This window comes from Apostichopus japonicus, chromosome 17 (genome assembly GCF_037975245.1).
Source record: "Apostichopus japonicus isolate 1M-3 chromosome 17, ASM3797524v1, whole genome shotgun sequence".
Classification (NCBI taxonomy): Eukaryota; Metazoa; Echinodermata; class Holothuroidea; order Aspidochirotida; family Stichopodidae; genus Apostichopus; species Apostichopus japonicus.
Genome location: NC_092577.1, coordinates 1,626,710 through 1,646,530, shown reverse-complemented (window position 1 = coordinate 1,646,530; position 19,821 = coordinate 1,626,710). Strand labels below are relative to the sequence as shown.

At 38.7% G+C, this 19,821-nt stretch overlaps 2 protein-coding genes across 2 annotated transcripts in view; both read left to right on the top strand.

Annotated features, from left to right (window-relative positions):
• Nucleotides 1-19,821, top strand: part of LOC139984985 (uncharacterized) — a 99,226-nt gene that overhangs the window by 49,200 nt on the left and 30,205 nt on the right. The gene's annotated exons all lie outside the window — the stretch shown is intronic.
• LOC139984433 (uncharacterized) lies at nucleotides 496-19,072 on the top strand. Its single transcript, XM_071998344.1, has 4 exons — nucleotides 496-1,137; nucleotides 3,747-5,331; nucleotides 14,403-14,587; nucleotides 16,294-19,072. Exons 1-4 carry the CDS (start codon nucleotides 1,074-1,076, stop codon nucleotides 17,871-17,873), a joined length of 3,414 nt encoding a protein of 1,137 aa, XP_071854445.1. The 5' UTR covers nucleotides 496-1,073; the 3' UTR covers nucleotides 17,874-19,072.

The window sequence follows — 19,821 nt, the reverse complement described above, 5'->3', positions numbered from 1 at the left end:
AATCAGATGAGGCTCCTACGCCTATGGTTAGACACCACCATCGATCCCAGAAAATACGCACACAGCTTGCTACCTTCGGTAATTAGTCACTAGTGTACAGTCAGTACATACATGCAGCTGTTGTCAACACCCACATCACAGTGTACAAACGATACAGCGATGGAGATCTCATGTCCAGTTAAAGATAACAAGGTATAACATTTCATTACTACTGTCTGCATTTTGTAGCGACAAGCAGTAAACTTCACTTGCAAGCAACGGTAGGATAAATTTTCAGAGCGCAGGGCACGGTTTGGGGCGAGTCTTCAATGCCTTAAATGGCTTTTACCTTCATTGACAGGCAGAACATGTCTCACCATCAATTTTTTGGTTTTTCGACCTTTGACCCCTGATGGTAACCATCTGACGTCATCAATCACTCTGGCATAATTTTTGACATTTAAGGTAGCATACTCCCATTAAAAGCCCCATTGACTTACACACTAAATCACAAAAATAATGTGGTCTCTAAGTCTTCATAGAAGTTTCACTAGCTAAACGCTACCCATCACCGGATAGCTGACAAGTTGGCCTTTCATGGCACCATCAATTTTCCGTACCATGACCATGTAGATTTTTTGCTATCCGAGCCGGAAGTTTTCGTCACTTGTAAACAAACCTCTTCACTCAGTGGTAAACAAATTTCCTACGCTGCTCCCGGGAGGCCAAAAGGGGTCTAAAATTGCCTCAATTGACCCAATTTTCTCACCACATGTACTTCCATTCATGCTCTTCAACATGCAAGCCACAAAAACTAGACTATGATTGATAACAGGTCACAAAAGTTGTTCTCCCGCTGCTTTTTGGCACTTTTCCTGAAACAGGAGAGCAATCGAGCGGATTGATATAGACTCTAATAGGAGTATGCCACCTTAACACTTAGACAATTTAGAGTTAAATATACTACTAAGCAAGGAACCTTGGACTCTTGTTAAATATCACCAAGCTTGGAAGAAAGAAATCACAAGAAGTAACGGATCAACCGCAAAACTAACAGTAGATCAACAACTGAGTCATTAACCACGGGAAACAAAATGTTTCAGATCTCCGTAAAGGTGGAACCAGGGTCACCGTTGCACGATAGCACTGTTAACACAGGTAACGGTTCCGCGAATCGTCTAGTTATATCGTATTACTATACCAAACACTTTAGCAGCAGTAAGTACCATAAAGCGCTAAATAATGAAGTGCTTAAAGGAACAACTCTCGTAACAAAGTCAAAGCCTGGAGTGTATATAAAAAATATACTTTAAGACAAATATAATTTTCAGAGAATATACATGTGTATGGAAATACTGTCAAAAATGTTTCTTTGATGTAAAGTATGGAGGCCTACACAAGTATTTTGCAATTGGTGGGGCTTATTCGCAGGGCAGCCCTGCGAATAGCCAGACACATACACCTTATTCACAGGGCAGCCCTTGCGAATAGCCGGACAAAAGCATCTTATTCACAGGGCAGCCCTGCGAATAGCCAGACACATACACCTTATTCGCAGGGCAGCCCTGTGAATAGCCAGACACAAGCATCATATTTGCAGGGCTGCCCTGCGAATAGCCAGACACATACACCTTATTCACAGGGCAGCCTTAGACTGGGTTAACGGGCTCAGTAATTTTTGGGGGCTATTCGAGTTTGCTTTTGGGGCTATTCGAGTTTGCTTTTGGGCACCAGCTATCTTTTTGAGAGTCTTAATTGGGAGCCTCTATATTTTGAGGAATTTATTGGCCTTTGGGATTCCTATCTTAATGCTGTTAGGATTGGTTTTGGGAGCCTAGGGCCTTAAGATTGAACCAGTCTAGCATTAGTACCGCCAACATAAAAATGTCATCCCACGATCATTTTCACCTTTGTTTTTGCAGAGTGACTGCTCATTTGCATGTAAAGGTGTGGGTGGTGGGGGGGGGGTGTCACACCTTTGACCATATTGGCTTTCAGGCAATATCGGCTTTTGGGGAATCCCAAGATAAGCTCCCTTAAAATAAGCTTTTAAACTTGAACTGCTGGGGCTCCAAAAATTAGCTAATGAAGTGGCTAAGACTATTTGGGCCCAAAAGGTTGGCTTTTCAAGGCCCCTAAACTGACTGGTATCAATAGCAAAACCTAATAATAAACCTATTTTCAAAATCGTCGCAGCCCTGCGAATAAGGTGTCTGTGTACGTTATTCGCCGGGCTGCCCTGCGAATAATCACTTCGTTTGCAATTTCACCTTATCCTAATGCAGTTTAAAATATTAACAAAGCACCTGTAGGTCACTCGATAATAAATCAGGCTAAGCTAAACCAAGCACACTAAAACTTTGCCTAGGGTACGCTGAACTGCTGAAGTAGGCCTACTGTAACAGTTACACTGTAGGATGACTGTAACATTGAGCATACAGTATGCGTTGCCAGACTAAGGATTACTTCATATCCATTTCAAATGGAACATCCTTGCGTGGCCACTGATGTCATTCCTCATCACTAAGGTAGCTCTTAGTACTGCTTTTTTTTGGCAAACGGTTCAGAGTCCGTATTGACTGTTATGCAGACTTTTGGGGTTAAAAGAAGATTTTCAAAACTATCGTGGCAATTCGTGGTAACAAACAAACTCCATCTCCGTAGGCATTATCGCACAGTTATCACACGATCCTCTTCTTCCCTGTTTACTCTTATTTTACCCTTGCCTGTAATTCCTCCGCTGTGAAGATCACATCAAAAACAAGAGGCTGCAGCCCTGCCATTGAACCTTCTTTAATTTCTTTCACATTTGTTGAGAAATTCTAATGAAATTGTTGTATACTTTACTGTGCTTTAGTACAGCTGTATTATGTAAGGGCAGTCCGTAGTGCATGCTTACAGTAATTCATAAGTTAACCCGACCAGATGTTCCTGTTTCCCAAGGACTGCAGTCACTGGATTCCATGTAACATCTCCAGATTGATAATGTTCACAGAAATGACCACATAGTTTACATACTTTCCTGGGAATACACTTGAATTGTTAATCTGGCTATGAATTATTCAGTGGTTTCAGACACAGATCCAATGTTGACATTCCTGGATCACAGGCCTGGCTTCTCAGATCACTTAATAATTTCAAGAGCAGTATGTTATGTGGAAAACAACTCTTTGAATTTGTTAATGCTGTATATACTGTAGCACTTACTGTACCCTCCATGTTTTCTCTTGACATCAATTGGCTCTGCATATCTTCAAAAATCCTAAAATGTTCTACACTCGAGCATTTGAACATCATCCTGGAAACAGAGAACCACAAACACTCAAAAACGCCCTCAAAACTCCACTTCCCATTTAAAAGTATAGTGTTACCCTTCATATCTATGTGGAAAGAGGATGGGATATATCCAAAAGAGAGCTAGATTTTGCTCAGTTGTCCAGAGGAATTGTATTCACGAGGATCTCTGTCAATATAAGCTAAAGATGTTGGTTGGATTTGTGTTCCATTTTTTAGGATTCTCTGTTGACAATGTGAAACTAATTTTTAAGAGAAAAATGTTTCACTCTGCTAATTGAAAAGCCTATATCAATAACCTTGCTGACAATTTCACATCAATGCAAGAACTTTCCTAATCTCTTAAAAATAGCAAGGTTGAGAGCAAGTCTTATCCATAGTCCTAAATGAAATAGTCTCATTGATGAAAAGAAGAAAATAACAGTTGGTTTCTGTTGTCATAATTTCACCTTGTGTTTTGCTTCAATTCTCAGTATTTCAGGGACTGTCTTCTGGACACATTGCTCACTCACATCACCAAGAACATCAACAGGATGTTAAGAAGGAAGAAAATGAGTCTGTGGAACCAGTTGATAGCTACTCATGTCATGTTTCATTCAGCCTGGAGGATGAGGTCAATGATGGAGAATCATCCTCTGGCGATACTAAACAAATAATAGGGAATCCAAAACAGACAGAGATTTGTACACTTCATAGAGGAATGAATCCTGACAACAGTATTGATGGCAGCAAGCTGTTTACTCACACTGGAAGTGTGGAAAAACATGAAAAAACATATGCAGGAGAGAGGTCCTATCACTGCAACTACTGTGACAAAAAATTTGCACAAGCTGCTAGTTTAAAGAGCCATGAAAGAAAACATACAGGAGAGAAGCCTTATCAGTGTAAATACTGTGACAAAAAGTTTGCTGACTCTGGACATATGAGGACACATGAAAGAACACATACAGGAGAGAAGCCTTATCAGTGTAAATACTGTGACAAAAAGTTTGCTGACTCTGGACATATGAGGACACATGAAAGAACACATACAGGAGAGAAGCCTTATCAGTGCAACTACTGTGACAAAAAGTTTACCCAAACCTCTAGTTTGAAGAGGCATGTAAGAACACATACAGGAGAGAAACCTTATCAGTGTAGTTACTGTAAGGAAAAGTTTGCTGATTCTGGACAATTAAAGATACATGAAAGAATGCACACAGGAGAGAAGCCTTATCAGTGCAAATACTGTGACAAAAAGTTTGCTGAATCTACACAAATGAGGATACATGAAAGAAGACATACAGGAGAGAAGCCTTATCAGTGCAACTACTGTGACAACAAGTTTGCCCAAGCCTCTAGTTTGAAGAGGCATGTAAGAACACATACAGGAGATAAACCTTATCAGTGCAGTTACTGTAATAAAATGTTTGCTAATTCTGGAAAATTAAAGATACATGAAAGAATGCACACAGGAGAGAAGCCATATCAGTGTAACTACTGCGACAGAAAGTTTACTGGATCTGCACAAATGAGGATACATGAAAGAACACATACAGGAGAGAAGCCTTATCAGTGCAAATACTGTGACAACAAGTTTGCTGAATCTAGACAAATGAGGAAACATGAAAGAACACACACAGGAGAGAAGCCTCATCAGTGTAACTACTGTGACAAAAACTTTGACATTTTCCATAATTTAAAGGTTCATGAAAGAAAACATACAGGAAAGAAGCCTTATCAGTGTAACTACTGTGAAAAAATGTTTGCTAATTCTGACCAAATGAGGAGACATGAAAGAACACACACAGGAGAGAAGCCTTATCAGTGTAACTACTGTGAGAAAATGTTTGCTGATTCTGGACAAATGAGGAGACATGAAAGAACACATACAGGAGAGAAGCCTTATCAGTGTAACTACTGTGACAAAAAGTTTGCCCAAGCCTCTACTTTAAAGGGGCATGAAACAACACATACAGGAGAGAAACCTTATCAGTGTAAGTACTGTGACAAAAAGTTTCCTGAAACTAGACAAGTTAGGAGACATGAAAAAACACATAGGAGGGAAACCTTATCAGAGTAACTACTGTAAGAAAATGTTTGCTGAATCTGAAAGTTTGTGGACACATGAAAGAACACATACAGGAGAGCAGGTCAAATCAGTGCAACTACTGTGACAAAAAGGTTTCCAAGTTGCTATTTTGAAGAGCCATAAAAGATCACACACAGGATAAAAGCTTTATCAAAGTAACTGCTATGAGAAATATTTGCTTTTCTGGAAATTTGATGATACACAAAAGTACACATAAAGGATAGAAGCCTATCAATGTGACTATAGTGGCCAATATTTTTCTCCATCTGGAGCTCTGAGGTAGAACCCTTTAAATGTTATGGACATAGAAAAAACAATATCTTCCTTATAATTCTAATAGGCATAAGTTAACATGAAAACAGCTGCCACTTATATAAAATATCCATGACAGATTGACAATTTTACAACTTCTGTTTACTTCAAGTTTTATATATGAATTAACTTTAGCTATTTATGCACATGTATTGATGATGTTAATGGAGTGACTGTCTAAATGTTATGTGATTTTGTTTCTTTGTTTTAATAACCTCTGTTTAAGGGCACTGAACACAGGTTTGCGACCTAAGGTGATTTTTGTTTTTGAAATATTTTATGGTCTTCTTTGACATCTTTGATAATTTATTTAATAAGGCAACAGACAACGTCATAGTTAGCACATATTTAATGGGTTTCCCTGATTTATCAAAACTTTAAATGTGTATATCTTAGGAAAAAAAGGGCTTTCCAAAACAACTCAACATACTTTGAATGAGATTATCTCACACAACAAATGAACTGCATACTGTATGAGGCTAATTGGCTAGGCGTCCATAGACCTTTTAAGAATGTAGGTATTGTTGCAATGGTTTACTCTATCTGTAAATTGGGGGCAACATGGAAGATAACATTGAGGAGAAAAGCCTCATGAATGAACTTATCGTAACAAATTGTTTACACTCTTTACGTGTGTGTCGGCACATGAAAGGTTTCATATAGAAGAGAAGCCACATCAATGTAGCTAAATCTGACAAAATGTTTGCTCAAACTGATTCTATGATGGGCACATGAAATTATACATACAGTACAAATATGAATGTAGCTATTGTGGGAAAATATTCCATTATGTTGGGACTCACTGTCTGGAACAACATGAAAGAACTAGAATATGATTTTACTACTTATGGTGAGAAAAAGCTTACAAGTACGTAAGTTGAAGGAACACACACATGCAGGAAACATTATCAGTTTACAGTAGCTTCTTTAAGAAATTGTTTGATTCATCAGGACATTTAAGGAGACATGAAGACATGCTGTAGAGTAAAATTAGCAAAGTTTGCTAAATCTTGTGGACACATGAAGGAACACACAAAAGAATGAACACACACTAGAGAGACTGTGGCCAAATTCGTTGTTCAGTTTGGAAGTTGGAAGGGTAGAGTAAATGGAAAAACACCTACCGGAGCAAAGCCTTAGTAGTTCAGCAATTGGAAAAGACACATGAAAGAATATACCAGGAGAAACATTTAGCATTCATGATATGTAAATACTCTTGTTACATTATGTCTGAGTATGACATCAGTTAATCAATACAGAGAACTAGTTGTTTTAGTATACTTACTACTGAATGTCATTTTGTTAATCACCAGGGAAATATGTAAGCACATGAAATATCATGTTGAATGTCATCTTATGTTATAGATTTCACTCTTAACCACCTGCAATTCCTTAGGAACAAGCACTGGAATATTTTTCAAGCCATCCCTGGGAGTGTGCTTTCATGTCTGTTTCATAAATAACTAAGAAAGTTAAATTAATGTGAAATTATCAAACTTTTACCATTGTATACTGGGTGATCTCAGAGGCAGAGGTCAAGGATCATTTGAGGAATTTTTATGGATAGGGATGGGATAGGGGTGGGGAGGGGGTAGGGATCAGTGCAGGGTCTGTGAGACATCAGCCTTCTAGGACAATGGTGCAGTAATGTACACAGGAAATGGACAAATTCATAATGCATTGAGGGTTTTGTAAGGGAGGAAGTGTGAAGGTGACACCCTTGTCACAGATTTCGTGGTCATAAAGACATCGACAAATGTGAAGTCTTCAAATGATGCACTCTCAGGTGTATTTATACTATAAATCTGATCTACTGTACACACACATTCCTGTTAGCTTCTACCTTTGTATTTTCAAGTGAGTGTGAAAAAGGAAGGCGGAGAAGAGGAGGGGTACACCTCACATCAGCTTAATCTGTGCCTGGAAATATATATATATATATATATATATATACATATATATATATATGTATATATATATATATATATATATATAAATATATATATATATATATATATATATATATATATATATATGAAAATCGTAATGAGTTTGAAAGTCAAGAACATTGAAAAAACTTCCAGCTTCCACTGGGATACAATATATATATGGATATATATATATATATATATGTACATATATATATATATATATATATATATATATATATATATATATTTTTATATATATATATATATATCCAATATACGTCAATTTTCTGAATTTTGTCGTTTTGTCGAGATGGTAGTAAGTGTGCAACTCGTCATTTTGCAGAAAATTGCTGCATTGACGAGATCCGTTATCTCGTCAAAACGTCAATTTTCTGAATTTTGTCAACTTGTCGAGATGGTAGTAAGTGTGCAACTCGTCAATTTGCAGAAAATTGCTGCATTGACGAGATCCGTTATCTCGTCAAAACGACAATTTTCTGAATTTTGTCGTTTTGTCGAGATGGTAGTAAGTGTGCAACTCGTCATTTTGCAGAAAATTGCTGCATTGACGAGATCCGTTATCTCGTCAAAACGTCAATTTTCTGAATTTTGTCAACTTGTCGAGATGGTAGTAAGTGTGCAACTCGTCAATTTGCAGAAAATTGCTGCATTGACGAGATCCGTTATCTCGTCAAAACGACAATTTTCTGAATTTTGTCGTTTTGTCGAGATGGTAGTAAGTGTGCAACTCGTCAATTTGCAGATAATTGCTGCATTGACGAGATCCGTTATCTCGTCAAAACGACAATTTTCTGAATTTTGTCAACTTGTCGAGATGGTAGTAAGTGTGCAACTCGTCAATTTGCAGAAAATTGTTGCATTGACGAGATCAGTGATCTCGTCAAAACGTCAATTTTCTGATTTTTGTCACGTTACCATCTCGTCAACTTGTCAGTTTGCAGATAATTGTCGTTTTGTCAAGTTGGTATCGCGTCAATGCAATGTCCCATCTACGCTTCCGTACAAATCGGCCTGTGCACGCATTTTCATACATATGAACCAAGTGATTTTTGCATATTTCGAGTTGTCAATTCCAGTAGATAACACAAAATACACAACTTTTTGACTTAAGTTTTTAAAAAAAGGGTCAATACTCTCCTGAAAAATGGTATTTAAAGAAAAATTGCTATTTACCCATTGGCCCAAATTGCACCCCCAATTATGGCCAGAAGTGAGATTTCTTAAAATTGAGGGCGCTGTTCATAAAACTTATGACCCGCTTAACTCTTTTTTTGCGCTTATCCCATACAACTACCACTGGACAAGGATCCTATGCAAATAAAAACTCAAACATGCCTTTGCTTGTGCAGGTGCGTATCCAGGGGGGGGGGCGTTGGGGGCGCGCGCCCCCCGGGTAAGAAAAAGAGGAGAGAAAAAAAGAGAAGAAAAAAGGAAAAAAAGGGGGAAAAGAGGAGGAGGAGAGGAAGGAAGGGAAAAGAAAATGAAGAAAGAGAGAAAAAGGAGAAAAGGAGGGAGTAAAAGAAAAACGCGAAGACACCGGGAAGAGAAAGAGGAACAGTGACATCATTACAGCGCTGAAGGGTAGCCAGTGACGGATCAATGATTTCGTAAATGTGTGACTCACCCTACCCTTTACACCGACAACTCCATTTTTTGACGTTTCCGTTTTCCTCTCTCACTAATGATCTATATATATACTATATATGGTCTATCATAACGCGTGTGTAGAATTGTGCTATGAAACCAACTGTGGCTGGTCTCAAACTCGACAGCGTCGTCGGGGAACATGACGATTTTTGGGATGGGGGCGACCGCCCGTCCGACCCCCCCCCCCCACATTCAGCATTTTTTTAAATGATATCGCTAAGTAATTTCAAAATAGAAAGTGCTTAGATGCAACTTACAAGGCCTGGGAAGTGTCATTTCCAGCGATCTGGGAGACATTTTTTGCCAAAATTTGCTTGTACGCTTCTCGCTAACAAATGGTCCTGGGTAGTGCCATTTCCAGCGATCTGGGAGGCATTTTCGGCCAAAATTTCCTTGTACGCTTCGCGCCAACCTGTGGTGGCGCTACGATTAGATAATTTGCCTACAGGCTTCGCCCCTCCCTTGACAAATTCCTCGCTACGCGCCTGTTTGAATTTGTAACGCAAACAGCAGATATCACATCATAATTATCAGTGAGCATGAAAATGGCGTTCCAGGATGAAAAGCCTCAAAACTGTCCGACTTGACTGAAAAAATAACCAAAAATTTTCGCGCGCGCTCAACGTGTTAATGTCAATATCAAATAAGCAAGCATCGGTTATTACATCGCATGCCATCATGTACCGTACGTTCCGTTAAAATTGCGCAGTATACCGCGGGATGCTAATGTAAACAACGACATGTCTCATGTAGATGTATAAAAAGCATGGAGGTCCAATTATGTCAAAACTCTCTTTTACATTAGTAATGGCGAATTGGGGCTGCACCCCCGCCGCGCAGTGGCGGAGCGTCCATACGGTCATGGGGGCGGATGCCCCCCTGACGGACTCAAATGGACTGCTGGCGCCTTTTTCAGCTCTTTACCACTTTTTACTTATTCTAGATTATTGACTTTTTTATTGCGCTCTCATCTACTTATTGACATTTGTCACATTTTGTTGGTGTAATTTGGCGATGACACCTTATTCTTCGTTTATCTGCAAATTAGCCAGGCCCGGAAAGGGTCATTTCCGGCGATCTAGGGAGTATCTTTACTCAAAAATTTTCTGTACGCTACGCGCCAACCAGTGGTGGCGCTCCGCTTAGATAGTGTCGAAAGTGCCCCTACAGACCATTCTCGCCCCTCCTGACCAATACCCCTAGCTCCGCCACTGCCGCCGCGCCTCCTACGCCTATGTGTGTAGTGTTCGGTTTCGGAAATATCTGCTATTTTTTCATTTCCTTCAACCAAGTTTTATAATAGCCGTTATAAGAGGTTTTAATATTTGTACACCAATAAATTAACTGTGTCTGAAGTTTCGAAAATTTCTGACCAACATTCTGCATCACACTTCCCTCTACTCGTGCAATTTTGACCGGTCTGTTAGGGGTTGAAGGAAGTTTTTCTATATTGGTTGTCCATAGATGAAATTTTGTACAACATTGTGGGTATGTTTTGAAGTGAGTTTATTCACGAGAAATGTGAATTTTCAAATTCTGAACAAATATGGGGCTTAAAACCTTAAAAAGTGGGGCTGACGGGTATTGTGGGCCGCGACGTAGAATCACCTACAAAGCAAAGACCCACAGGAGATGCGATCAGGTCGAACATGATGTGTGCCGGGTTGACAATCTTCAAAAAGGTTATGGATGCAAAAAAAAAACTATTAGGAAATACATGGTTATCAGGCAAAAAGTGTACATCTGGTTGGTCATTTCAAGCCCGAGAAGTGCCGTTTCCGGTGATCTGGGGGGTATCAAAATAAGAAATTTTCTTGTACGCTGCGCGCCAACCGATGGTGGCGCTCCGCTTAGATAGTAATCCACGCCCCCCGGGTTTGAAAATCCTGGATACGCGCCTGTTGTGTATATAGAGCACACTAAAAGTAGGGCCAGAAAAGCCCCCTATCTCATTTTCGGCCATTTTAATTACTAGTTACGAAAAATTGAGACCGTAAATTTTCCTCAAACTTAGCTAAATTCAAAGACTGAGCACATGTCTTCCAAAATATCTGCAAAATGAGACATAAAATACTTTGAATTTATTCAAACCATGCCTCCAAACTTAGGTTCATCAAATGAAATCTGGATTTGGTTGTTAGGCGGGGCCGTATCCTAGCAACCCAAAAAAATTTCACAAGTTGTTTTGCCCAATTTCATCCTTTGAGACATATGGCAAGACACCATATCAATTTCAGGCCACTGTTGATTTGGCATGGATTGACCCACATACAGTGTGGTTTCGATTATATATATATCGATATACATAGCTTCCTGCTTTGTGATTTTTGATTGTAAAATATTTCAATGTTTCAGGTTAGTAATCCTTTGTGTTGTTACCATCTACCTCTAACTGTGGGCCTATCTACTGTTGTTGAAGTATACGTTGCAAAGTAAGCTATAGGGTAATAGCACAAAGATGTACTAAGCATGTACACAATCTGTAATATCTGGTTAGTTTTGTGCTCAAAGGGGTTGGGCAAAGCCTATGGTAGCAGAACTTCATTCCCCAACCCCAACAAAGGCCCATCTCTTTGTCAGAGGAAAAATGTTCAGTGACGGACATACACGAATTTAAAACTTTCTATTACCACAACAATGTGCTTTGACCTAGTTATTAAGTAGAACTAATTCATAGTTTACATTTGCATTAAATAGGAACTATTTGACCTCTAAACCTTGCATTACTTTGTACTTAAGCCACCCAACATGATCCTCTTGACGGGGAGCAATAAACTACCCCCCCCCCATCATCAGTCGTAACAGTTTTATCCGACAACAACCCGTCCATTAATGGAGGTTCAGGCACCACCTTCATCACTCTAGGTAAATTTAGACCCCCTCCCCCCCCCCGTCATGGGCTGGGTTCTTCCCCTAAATTTGCATGTAATGAGTGTTGTTTTACCTCCAAATGATTTCCCCAAACTGTTTGCTTCCTGCTTCCTGCTCCCTCCCCTCCATCTCACCTCTCCATACAGTTTGGAATTACATGCATACGCACATGACATCGCCATTGCAAAGAATACTTTTGCCCTCGGCAAGAAATTAGCAAGTCGGCAATCCATGATGTTGCAGATCTCATCTCCAAGACGAAAGTGATTGTTGGGTTACATATGAATGCATCTGGTTACCGTGCCGTCTTGTTAATATGCTGGAACCCAGTTTTAATGTATATTTTAATTCATGTATAGTTTAGTTTAATGTAAAGTTTAGTATTAAAGGATATTTCCCAACAATTACTGTTGTTTCATTTAAGGCTTGAAATTTGGGCCAATTTCACCTCTGACGTACATTGTCCTTTCAACCTAACCCTCAACATCCAAAATGGAAAATTTAAGCATTTTTTTTAAAAGGCTCTACATACTGTGTGGCTCAAAGGGTGTGAGGACTCGCGAAAAAAGCAAGGGCGGCGGAAGCACTTTCAATCTGGGGGGGGGGGGGCACCGACATCAATGGGCACTTTGCAGAAATTCGATTGGACTGATGTAGCCTTACAGTATATTTAGTACCCTTTATAACTCTTATTGTATTATCTTATTTGCGTATACACATCACTCCATCAACGTCCCCCCCCCCCCCCTCAAGGAAAATATGCATACTAGCACTGCAATATCCAATGTTCAAATTGGGAAACGAGGAACAAGTGTTCTTTTGAGACAAAATTAGGTGAAATCATGCTAGTTGCTAATGTAGGAATCTTCCGAATTAGAGTTTATTTCTTGTTAATATCTTAACAAATTTTTTCCATTCGAAATAGCTTGAGTTTGACACACAGAAATTCACTAAAAGTCAGGGGCGGAGCCAGGATTTGCAAAGTTGTAGGCACGACTATCTGAGCGGAGCGCCACCATTGATTGGCGCGGAGCGTACAAGATTTTTTTTGGTTTTACAAACCCCTCAGATGGCTGGAAACGGCCCTTCCCGAGTGTTCATTCTGGTTCCCTGCCCTCTTGCTAACTTGAGACACCTCAATTTTTATGTAGAAAAGGAGAACATTTTTAACTCGAGTAAAAGTGGGGGGGGGGGCACGTGCCTCCCCGTTCCACCGCCCTTGGCAAAAAGAAACGTCTAATGCCGGTATAATATGACATAGTTTTGACTGAGGTGTGGCAGAAGTGTTAGACACCACCATCGATCCCAGAAAATACGCACACAGCTTGCTACCTTCGGTAATTAGTCACTAGTGTACAGTCAGTACATACATGCAGCTGTTGTCAACACCCACATCACAGTGTACAAACGATACAGCGATGGAGATCTCATGTCCAGTTAAAGATAACAAGGTATAACATTTCATTACTACTGTCTGCATTTTGTAGCGACAAGCAGTAAACTTCACTTGCAAGCAACGGTAGGATAAATTTTCAGAGCGCAGGGCACGGTTTGGGGCGAGTCTTTAATGCCTTAAATGGCTTTTACCTTCATTCATGACAGGCAGAACATGTCTCACCATGAATTTTTAGGTTTTTCGACCTTTGACCCCTGATGGTAACCATCTGACGTCATCAATCACTCTGGCATAATTTTTGACATTTAAGGTAGCATACTCCCATTAAAAGCCCCATTGACTTACACACTAAATCACAAAAGTAATGTGGTCTCTAAGTCTTCATAGAAGTTTCACTAGCTAAACGCTACCCATCACCGGATAGCTGACAAGTTGGCCTTTCATGGCACCATCAATTTTCCGTACCATGACCATGTAGATTTTTTGCTATCCGAGCCGGAAGTTTTCGTCACTTGTAAACAAACCTCTTCACTCAGTGGTAAACAAATTTCCTACGCTGCTCCCGGGAGGCCAAAAGGGGTCTAAAATTGCCTCAATTGACCCAATTTTCTCACCACATGTACTTCCATTCATGCTCTTCAACATGCAAGCCACAAAAAAACTAGACTATGATTGATAACAGGTCACAAAAGATGTTCTCCCGCTGCTTTTTGGCACTTTTCCTGAAACAGGAGAGCAATCGAGCGGATTGATATAGACTCTAATAGGAGTATGCCACCTTAACACTTAGACAATTTAGAGTTAAATATTCCACTAAGCAAAGAACCTTGGACTCTTGTTAAATATCACCAAGCTTGGAAGAAAGAAATCACAAGAAGTAACGGATCAACCGCAAAACTAACAGTAGATCAACAACTGAGTCATTAACCACGGGAAACAAAATGTTTCAGATCTCCGTTAAGGTGGAACCAGGGTCACCGTTGCACGATAGCACTGTTAACACAGGTAACGGTTCCGCGAATCGTCTAGTTATATCGTATTACTATACCAAACACTTTAGCAGCAGTAAGTACCATAAAGCGCTAAATAATGAAGTGCTTAAAGGAACAACTCTCGTAACAAAGTCAAAGCCTGGAGTGTATATAAAAAATATACTTTAAGACAAATATAATTTTCAGAGAATATACTGTACATGTGTATGGAAATACTGTCAAAAATGTTTCTTTGATGTAAAGCATGGAGGCCTACACAAGTATTTTGCAATTTCACCTTATCCTAATGCAGTTTCAAATATTAACATAGCACCTGTAGGTCACTTGATGATAAATCAGGCTACGCTAAACCAAGCACACTAAAGCTTTGCCTAGGGTACGCTGAACTGCTGAAGTAGGCCTACTGTAACAGTTACACTGTAGGATGACTGTAACGTTAAGCATACCTAGTACGATTGCCAGACTCAGGATTACTTCATATCCATTTCAAATGGAACATCCTTGCGTGGCCACTGATGTCATTCCTCATCACTAAGGTAGCTCTTAGTACTGCTTTTTTTTGGCAAACGGTTCAGAGTCAGTATTGACTGTTATGCAGACTTTTGGGGTTAAAAGAAGATTTTCAAAACTATCATGGCAATTCGTGGTAACAAACAAACTCCATCTCCGTAGGCATTATCGCACAGTTATCACACGATCCTCTTCTTCCCTGTTTACTCTTATTTTTCCCTTGCCTGTAATTCCTCCGCTGTGAAGATCACATCAAAAACAAGAGGCTGCAGCCTTGCCATTGAACCTTTAATTTCTTTCACATTTGTTGAGAAATTCTAATGAAATTGTTGTATACTTTACTGTGCTTAAGTACAGCTGTATTATGTAAGGGCAGTCCGTAGTGCATGCTTACAGTAATTCATAAGTTAACCCGACCAGATGTTCCTGTTTCCCAAGGACTGCAGTCACTGGATTCCATGTAACATCTCCAGATTGATAATGTTCACAGAAATGACCACATAGTTTACATACTTTCCTGGGAATACACTTGAATTTTTAATCTGGCTATGAATTATTCAGTGGTTTTAGACACAGATCCAATGTTGACATTCCTGGATCACAGGCCTGGCTTCTCAGATCACTTAATAATTTCAAGAGCAGTATGTTATATGGAAAACAACTCTTTGAATTTGTTAATGCTGTATATATACTGTAGCACTTACTGTACCCTCCATGTTTTCTCTTGACATCAATTGGCTCTGCATATCTTCAAAAATCCTAAAATGTTCTACACTCGAGCATTTGAACATCATCCTGGAAACAGAGAACCACAAACACTCAAAAACGCCCTCAAAACTCCACTTCCCATTTAAAAGTATAGTGTTACCCTTGATATGGATGTGGAAGAGGGATGGGATATATCCAAAAGAGAGCTAGATTTTGCTCAGTTGTCCAGAGGAATTGTATTCACGAGGATCTCTGTCAATATAAGCTAAAGATGTTGGTTGGCTTTGTGTTCCATTTTTTAGGATTCTCTGTTGACAATTAATAATAATTTTTAAGAGTAAAATATTGCACTCTGCTAGTTGAAAGCCCATATCAATAACCTTGTTGACAATTTCACATCAGTGCAAGAACTTTCCTGATCCCTTAAAAATACAAGGTTGAGAGCAAGTGTTATCAAGTTATCTGTAGTTATAAATGAAATATTCTCATTGATGAAAAGTAGAAAATAACAGTTGGTTTCTGTTGTCATAATTTCACCTCATGTTTTGCTTCAATTCTCAGTATCGCAGGGACTGTCCTCTGGACACATTGCTCACTCACATCACCAAGAACATCAACAGGATGTTAAGAAGGAAGAAAATGAGTCTGTGGAACCAGTTGATAGCTACTCATGTCATCTGTTACTCAGCCTGGAGGATGAGGCCATTAAAGGAGAAACATCCTCTGGCAATACTAAAAAAATGTTAGGGAAACCAAAACAGACAGAGATTTGTACACTTAATAAAGGAGAGAATCTTGACAACAGTTTTGAAGGCAACAAGCTGTTTACTCACACTGGAAGTGTGGAAAAACATAAAAAAACATATACAGGAGAGAGGTCCTATCAGTGCAACTACTGTGACAAAAAGTTTACCCTAGCTGCTAGTTTAAAGAGGCATGTAAGAACACATACAGGAGAGAAGCCTTATCATTGCAACTTCTGTGACAAAACGTTTACCCAAAAATCTAGTTTGAAGAGGCATGTAAGAACACAAACAGGAAAGAAACCTTATCAGTGTAGTTACTGTAAGAAAATGTTTCCTGGTTCTGGACAATTAAAGATACATGAAAGAATGCACACAGGAGAGAAGCCATATCAGTGTAACTACTGTGACAAAAAGTTTGCCGAATCTGCACAAATGAGGATACACGAAAGAACACATACAGGAGAGAAGCCTCATGAGTGCAACTACTGTGACAAAAAGTTTACCCAAGCCTCTACTTTGAAGAGGCATGTAAGAACACATACAGGAGAAAAACCTTATCAGTGCAGTTACTGTAAGAAAAAGTTTGCTGATTCTGGAAGTTTGAAAACACATAAAATAATACATACAAGAGAGAAGCCATATCAGTGTAACTATTGTAACGAAAAGTTTGCCAATGATTCTAATTTAAAGGTTCATGTAAGTAAACATACAGGAAAGAAGCCTTATCAGTGCAACTACTGTGACAAAATGTTTACCCTAGCTGCTAGTTTAAAGAGGCATGTAAGAACACATACAGGAGAGAAGCCATATCAGTGTAGTTACTGTAAGATAAAGTTTGCTTATTCTGGACAATTAAAGATACATGAAAGAACACATACAGGAGAGAAACCCTATCAGTGTAACTATTGTGACAAAAAGTTTGCTGTATCTGGACATATGAGGACACATGAGAGAACACACACAGGAGAGAAGCCTTATAAGTGCAACTATTGTGACAAAAAATTTGCCAATGTTTCTAATTTAAAGGTTCATGAAAGAAAACATACAGGAAAGAAGCCTTATCAGTGTAACTATTGTGACAAAAAGTTTGCTGTATCTGGACATATGAGGACACATGAGAGAACACACACAGGAGAAAAGCCTTATAAGTGCAACTATTGTGACAAAAAAATTGCCAATGTTTCTAATTTAAAGGTTCATGAAAGAAAACATACAGGAAAGAAGCCTTATCAGTGTAACTATTGTGACAAACAGTTTGCTGTATCTGGACATATGAGGACACATGAGAGAACACACACAGGAGAGAAGCCTTATCAGTGTAACTACTGTGACAAAAAGTTTGCTGAAACTAGACAAATTAGGAGACATGAAAAAACACATAGGAGGGAAACCTGATCAGAGTAACTACTGTAAGAAAATGTTTGCTGAATCTGGAAGTTTGTGGACACATACCTAAAAGAACACATACAGGAGAGAAGGTCATATCAGTGCAACGACTGTGACAAAAAGGTTTCCAAGTTGCTATTTAGAAGAGCCATAAAAGATCACACACAGGATAAAAGCCTTATCAAAGTAACTGCTATGAGAAAATATTTGCCTTTCTCGAAATTTGAAGATTCACAAAAGTACACATGTATAGGATCAAATTAGCCTATCAGTGTGAATATAGTGACCATTTTTTTTTTCTCTATTTGGAGCTCTGAGGTAGGAAGAACCCTTAAAATTGTATGAACATAGAAACAATACTGTATCTTCCTAATAATCCTAATATGCATAAGATAACATGAAAATAGCTGCCACTTACATAAAATATCCATCAAAGATTGACAATTTTACAACTTCTGTTTACTTCAAGTTTCATATTGATATTGAATAAACATGACTGTAGCTATTTATGCACATTAATGATGTAAAGGGAGTGACTGCCTTATTATGTTATTATATTTCTTTGTTTTAATAACCTCTGTTTTAGGACACTGAACACAGGTTTGCGACCTAAGGTGATTTTTGTTTTTGAAATATTCTGTTGTCTTCTTTGACATCTTTGATAATTTATTAATTAAGGCAACAGACTACGTCACAGTTAGCACATATTTAATGGGTTTCCCCGATTTATCAAAACTTCATATGTACATATCTTAGAAAAAAATGGGCTATTTAAAACAATTCAACATACTTTGAATGAGATTATCTCACACACAACAAATGAACTGCATATGAGGCCAATTGCATGGCTAGGTGTCCATAGACCTTTAAGAATGTGGATATTGTTGCAAAGGGTTTTACTCCGCAAATTGGGGACACCATGGAAGATAACATTGAGGAGAAAAGCCTCATGAAAGTTTTATATATGAAATAACTTTTATTTATGCACATTGATTTGAGTGATTTTTGTTTGTTAAATATTTTATTGTCTTCTTTGAAAAGAGGAACATCACATTATATAAATGATATATGTGGGCATGTACTTATGGGATAATTTATTATTAATGGCTAAAATAAGAAATTTGGTGAAGGTAACACTCTATGTCATAGTTAGCACATATTTAATGGGTTTCCCAGATTTATCAAAACTTTAAATGTGTAAATCTTAGGGGGAAAAGGGCTTTCCAAAGCAAATCAACATACTTTGAATGAGATTATCTCACACAACAAATGAACTGCATATGAGGTCAACTGGCTAGGTCTCCAAAGACCTTTAAGAATGTGGATATTGTTGCAAATGGTTTACTCTATCTGCAAATTAGGGGCAACATGGAAGATAACATTGAGGAGAAAAGCCTCATGAGTGAACTTATCGTAACAAATGGTTTACTCTCAGATTAGTCAGCGTCCATGGACATACTCAGCGTCCATGGCCTAATTGGTTTGGGTGTCCGCGTACAAAGCGGGAGGCCTGGGTTCGAATCCCGGTGGAGGCTGAAAGTTTTTTCACTGTTCTGGATTTTCCATCTCATTACGTTTTCATTTTATTCATTTGCCTTTGTCGTTTACCTCCATGTTATAACATATATTATATATTTATATATATTTAGATATATATATAAATAGATATATAGATATATATAGTATCTATTACCACAACTATGCGCTTCGACCTAATTAATATGCAGTAGGCCTAATGCATAGTTTGCATTTGCATTAAAAAAAAAACACCATTTGACCTCAAAATCTTGCATTAATTAGTACTTAAACCACCCAACAAGATCCTTTTGAAGGGAGCAATAAACTACGCCTCAATTGTCAGTCGTAACAGTTTTATCGGACACCAACCTGTCCATTAATGGAGGTCCATGCACCACCTACGTACATCACTCTAGGTAAATTTAGAACCCCCCCCCCA